This window comes from Pipra filicauda, unplaced genomic scaffold (assembly GCF_003945595.2).
Source record: "Pipra filicauda isolate LSUMZ 115617 unplaced genomic scaffold, ASM394559v2 scaffold589_size259243_pilon, whole genome shotgun sequence".
In the NCBI taxonomy this organism is placed as follows: Eukaryota; Metazoa; Chordata; class Aves; order Passeriformes; family Pipridae; genus Pipra; species Pipra filicauda.
In genome coordinates, this window is record NW_024104741.1 from 217,464 (window position 1) to 223,473 (window position 6,010).

The 6,010-nt window shown below is 55.0% G+C and overlaps 1 protein-coding gene across 1 annotated transcript; it reads right to left on the reverse strand.

Moving 5' to 3' along the window:
• Positions 1-402: 402 nt before the first annotated feature.
• On the reverse strand, positions 403-3,475 carry LOC113999876. Its single transcript, XM_027743678.1, has 4 exons — positions 3,424-3,475; positions 2,682-3,003; positions 925-1,110; positions 403-499 (listed from the first exon to the last, which is right to left on the reverse strand). The coding sequence occupies exons 1-4, from the start codon at positions 3,473-3,475 to the stop codon at positions 403-405; spliced, it is 657 nt and encodes a 218-aa protein (XP_027599479.1).
• Between the last annotated feature and the right edge of the window lie 2,535 nt (positions 3,476-6,010).

Here is a 6,010-nt window from a genome sequence, read left to right on the forward strand (position 1 = left end):
TCGTCAGGCTGGAGAAATAGGCTGACAGGAACCTGAGGCAGGTCAACAAACTGTACTAGTTTTTTGGTGGGATAGAGTTAATTTTTTCATAGTAGCTTGCACAGTGCTGTGTTTTCTATTTGTGATCAAGCAGTGCTGATGACACTGACAGGGGGATGTTTTAGCTGCAGCTCAATAGTGCTCACAGAACATCAAGGCCTTCTCTGATTTGCATGCTGCCCCAACAGTGAGTAGGCCTGGGATGCAGGAGATGCTGAGAGGAGAAACAGCCAGGACAGCTGATGCCAACTGAGTAAAGGATTACTCCATACAGTAATACATCATTCTTAGAAATATAACTCAGGGAAAGAAGGAGGAAAGGGGCTGTTTGGAGCTGTGGCATGTGGTACACAGACTGCAGCCTCACGGCGTGAGGGTGACCAAGCCCTGGTACATGTTGCCCAGGCATGTTGTGGAGTCTCCATGCTTGGAGATCTTCACAAGCTCTTTGGTTGTGACCCTGGGGAAGTGGAGCCATTTGTGAAGCGTTAGGAACTGACCCGTCACCCCACTCCCCATTGCCCCTGAGCCTTTTGGACAGAAGAGGCAGAGAATTCAGGAATGCAGGATTAAAGGTGAGGCTAGGATGAAGAGGGGATTCAGTGGGGCCAACGTGTTTTGTTGCTGCACAGTGAGCACCTGAATCCTTGGGAGCAGCCATCCACTCCTGGCCCCTGGCAACTCTCCCCTTCCCCACATCTAACACACCCTGTGCTGGGCCCAAGCAGGTTTGTGTTAAAGTTCATCTGGGTTTCCTGTCTCCATGCAAAGGCGTAGAAGTATCGGGGAGAGTCCTGGGGGTGCAGGGCCCGCAGAGACAGAGATGACTGAGGCTGGAAACTGTCCCGGGAGGCTGTGGCTCAACACTCCACTGCTGCCCCGTACTTCATTACATTGCCCGAGGAGATGATGGAAGACACCCACTCGAGGCTGCCTCCCGGTGCCCGACGGTACCATCGAATTCTGTAACCCCCGAAGCTGAATCCGGAGCCGTGGCGGGAGAGGAGCACGGACTCCTCGGGAGCTCGTTGCCCTCCACTGGCTCCTCCAGCCTCCACTGTGCCCACAGCCCTGTGGGGGAAAGCGCAGGAATCGGGCAGGGCGCGACCACGGACCGAGGACGTTCCCCCACTGCCCCGGTGCCCTCAGCCCCGGCACAGACACAGCCACCGCCTCCACCTCCCAATTCCTGTCCCTGCGTCTTCCCCAGCCCTTGTCCCACCCCTGTCCCTGCCCCTGCTCCCGCCTCTCCTCTCCCGCTCCCTCCTTCCCCAGCGCCGGGCTCGCTGCCCTCCCCGCCCGGCTCTCACCTGCCGGCCCCAAGGCCAAGGCCAAGCCCAGCAGCCACGGCCCCAGCCCGGCCGACACCGTGCCCGGCCGCGGCCGAGGGCTCCGCGGGAGCCGCCCCCGAGCCGAGCGGAGCCGCGCTCGGGCCGCTCCTGCCCGGCCCCGCCTCGCCGGGGCAGCGCCGGCGCCTCTGCCCGACCCCACAGACCCGCCCCGGCCCCCCCGGGGCCGTGGCCCCTCGGGGACACAAGAAGGGGGAGGCAGTATGGAAAAGAGCCTCTGCACTCCTACCGCCTTGGCCCACACCACTCCACTTCACACTGCAGAGCTCATCCTTCCCCACCGCTACTGCACCCCCACATGCTCCAGATCGTCCTTCCCAGATTTACAACCTCTTCTTGCCCTTGTTTCCTGCTGGGCTGTACGAGTGTCCTGTGGGTGACCAGTGATATTGGACTAGGCCGCTGTTACTTCCACTTTGAGGAAACAGCAGAGGGGCAGTGGGAGATGGTCCTCATGGAAGTGCTGCACATCCTCCTGGTGTAAAAGGAGATTTCTAGGGAAGTGGAGGGCCATGAGGCTGTCACAGTCTTCCCAGTGGAAAAGCAGCATCAAGCTTACCCTCCTAGGGGCTGCTGACATGGTTCTGCCTTCTTAGGCATCAGAGCAGAGATAACACTTTTACAGGAAGGTGAGGAGTCTGCATCTGAACTGAGAGAATAAACCTGCAACCATCCTTCCTGACCGCAGGGCTACATGGCTGGAAGTCTCTCCTTTCTTGCTGCTTTTGTCTCCTCTCTCACCACCTCTAACACTCGGTCTGGCCTGTCTGTACCTTGCTCCATCACAGTGTCTGCCTTCACACCTTCTTCAGCACACCTCTGAGATGTAGTGCTCAGATCCTTGATGAGTGGAACTCAAAGCGCTGTAGACCCTGACTGTCCCTTTTCTACACTCTGGACAAGGCCAGAATTCTCCCCTTAGACAAACAAAAGGTCCTCATGAATCGGTGAATGTCAGTGCCTGCCTGGAGTGGATCAGAGTATTCGGGAGACGATTTCTCAGGAGAAGTCAGGGACACACATTGCAGCTGACTGGAGTATGCCCAGATTTGTGCTGTGCTGTGTATGTCACTTGGCACCCAGACATTCTGTCACAAGCCTGTGCTTTAGGTAGGAGTGAAACACCATTTTCGCAGGGATGTTTCTTTGCTCAGCTGTAGACACAATGAAAAGCTCCAAAGACAATGGTGTCAGTGAACCTGAGCTCAGGTGGGATTTGCAGCATGTGCCCTGCTGGCCCCGGCCGGCGCTGTGCCCCCGGCCCCGCCCAGCCCCACCCGCGGCGGTTCGTGCCCGACCGCAGCCCTAGCTCTTCTCCCCGTGTCTCCCACGGCGCAGTAATACACCGCCGCGTCCCCAACACGGGGCCCGGAGAGACAGAGGGTGCTCCAGCGACGGTCTGGCGACACCGACACCTGTCCCGCCTTGTCTGGTAGCTCTTTGGAGCCTTGAACAATAAGTGCGAGGAACTGGGGGCCTCGGCCCCGGAGCTGACGGTACCAGTGGATATAGTCACCAGTCCGTGTGGTCGGGTGTGAGCAGTTGATGGTGATTTCCGTGCCCTCGGGGGTTTGTGCCAACGGCTCCTGCTGCACCTGGGCTCTGCCCGCAGCCACTGTCAGAGAGACAAAGAAGAAAAATATCAGAATTTCTTTTTGTCCTGTGAGTTGTTTCTCAGAAGAAATCCTGCAGAAGCAGTCAGGGACATACAGAGATGATGAGGAGAAGAGTATCCAGAGGATGTCAACATGTGCAGTAATAGAAATGTCAGTCACTAGTGGAGACATGAATGTGTGAATAATAGGCAAAAGAAAGACAGAGAGGAAAGGAAGGTGCAGTGATAGTTGGACAAAGAAGAGAGGCGTGAATTTTCTGAGGAAATGTGGGATGGTGTATTGGGAGGGATGGACTGCACGATGATTCAGGGACAGAGGTCCGTGAAGAAGCCAGAGGGGACGGCAGCTTCCAGAGACCTGCGTGGCCACCCCAGCCCCAGCCCCGACCCCCACGGTCCCCCGCCGCCAGCCCCGCGCACCGAGCAGCACCGCGGCCAGCGCCGCCAGCCCCGCGCCCCGCCAGCGCCGCATCCCGCCGCTCCGCCGCCCGCGCCTCGCTGCCCCCGCCAGCCCCGGCTCTCGGCTCCGGACGGGCCGCCTCCCCTCCCATCCCCTCTGCCTTCTCCCTCCCCTGCCCTCCTCCGCCAGCTCCGCCCCGGGGCTGAGCCCTGCGCCGGCGCCGCTCGGGCTCTCGCCGGGGGCGGGCTGGATGCCGAGGGCAGGCGAGAGCGGCGGCAGCGCGGCGGCGGTCGGGGCTCTGCACTGCGGGGCGGCGGGGCCGGGCTGGCTGGCAGAGGAGCGGGTTGGTATCGGGGAGCTCAACATGGACAGGCCATGAGCTCCTTTCACCGCCATCATCTCTTCCCTCACATCCCTCCTTCACTGGCACCTGGGGACTCCTGAATTGTCCTCCAGGGCACGTGCTTGTAAGAATGGTCGAGGGGCACGAGAGGCAGAACATCCCTCCGGGCTCAGCATCCCGGGCTTAGCCTCTCCTGGCAAAGAAGAACCTTCTGAAGTTCAACAAGGGCAAATGCAAGGTCCTGCACTTGGGGAGGAACAAACCTGGGCACCAGTACAGGCTGGGAGGGAAAGTCTGGAAATATTGTGCTGTAGCTTTACAAGTAAATACAGGAGACAGGATAATAACGGAAGGAAAAACTCATGCACAAGTGGGAGAATTGGTAGCCGTTTGAAGTGTTTTTAACCATGAATCTAAAAGTTCTGACTCCATTTATATTTACTATGATTCTTTGGCTGTCTTCAAGGGGTGCCCTGAGCGGATCTCCTTCTGGGATAAAAATGACTGGCAAGTAAACAGAGTCCTTGCATTCACAGATAATCTGCATCAAAAATTTGTCTTCCATATGGTCCAGACATATCTTACTTTGTTTGCACCCAGTCATTTTGCCCCCACAGCAAATACCGAGGTGATAAAAGTCACCCACAGGTAACAGGGCCTTTGACTGTGAGATTTCCCCCAAGTGCCTGAAGAAGGCACCATCTGCCTCCTCTTGTTGAGCAGGAGCTGTGTAGCAGACGTGTAACTACAGCACCACCTGTGCCAGAGGGGAAGTGTGAGAGCCTCTCCTGGCATGCTGTGCTTACCTCTTCTACCCCTTGTGCCATCCTTGCTCTTCAGGCTCTGATAGACCTGCCCCTCCATTCCCACTTTTAGCTTCTCCTTCTGAATTTGGCTGACATTTGCCAAAATGCTCTTGCTTCACTGTGTCAAACACAGCACCACTGACCAGCAGGACCAGCAGGATCAGTTGAATGCTCCAAGAGGGTCCTTTGGGGACAGAAGCCAAAGCTGCTGAGTGCTACTGCACCCCACTCCTGCCAAGCAGGAGCTCAGATGAGCTCTCAAGGGAGAAGAATTATTTTCTGACTTCTGTGCCGGACTTTGCATCTCACTCTGTGTAAGCAAAGGTAACTATGGAGTTGACACTGAAATGGATCAAGATCCCTTCAGGGGATATACCCGTCCAGCCCTGTGGGACTGATATAGTTTGAAGCTGGCTCCCTGCCAAGTCTCCAAACCTTACCACCAGAAGTCCCCCCCCCCCCCCCAAAAAAAAAACCTCAGGGAGAAGAGGGAGGAAAAAAAACTAAGAAAACCCGAAACGAGAGAGAAACAACCATAGTGAGATATATAAATATATTTACACTTATATACAATTAAAATATACAATTTCACAAGGGAAAGGGAAGGGGGAAGGGAAAGGGAACAAAACTAAACTAAAATATATATATATATCCCAATTAGTGACCCAATATCTAACAACTAAAAGAGTTAGCAAAGAAATAGCTCACTACTCTCCTGGGACAACCGAGAGTCGCTCCGGAACGATCGCCGGCAACCTCTGTCTCCCAAGGTCGGCAAGGCCCAACCAGGCCTCGCTCCCCAGCCCGGCAGACTCAACAGCAGGGAACCTGCACCTCCAAGCCGCCGGAAGGAAAGAGAGCGAAGGCCTCTCCTCCTTTCTTCTTATAATCTGGCTTACGTAAAAATCGTAGGGAATACTGGGTAAATCTGGGCCCTTCCTTGGTTACAAACTGGTCACCAAGGAAGGCCCAGACCAAACCACCACAGGGACCAACTTGGAGTTCAAAGATATTCCCATGTAGAAGCTCTTTGAGCCCAGACTCCCTGCCTTGGAGGAAAGGACCGCACCAAACCATCTTTGCTACTGGCACCATTTATAGAATCAGAATCATAAAATAATTGGGCTTGTAAGGGACCTTGAAAGACCATCTAGGCCAATCCCCTTGTCATGGACAGGGACATCTGTCAATTTGTCATTGAATCACCTGGTCAAAGCTCCACCTAACCTGACCTTGTACACTCCTAATTATGAGGCATCCATCTCTCTGGGCAAATTCTTCTAATGTTTCACCACTCTCATCCTAAAAAATTTATTGATTCTGTCTAATCTAATCCAATCCAATTCAATCCAATCCAACCTAATCTAATCTAATCTAATCTAAATCTACCTTCCTTTCATTGAAAACCACTTCTCCTGTCACTACTGTTAAAATGTCTCTCTCCATCTTTCTTATAAG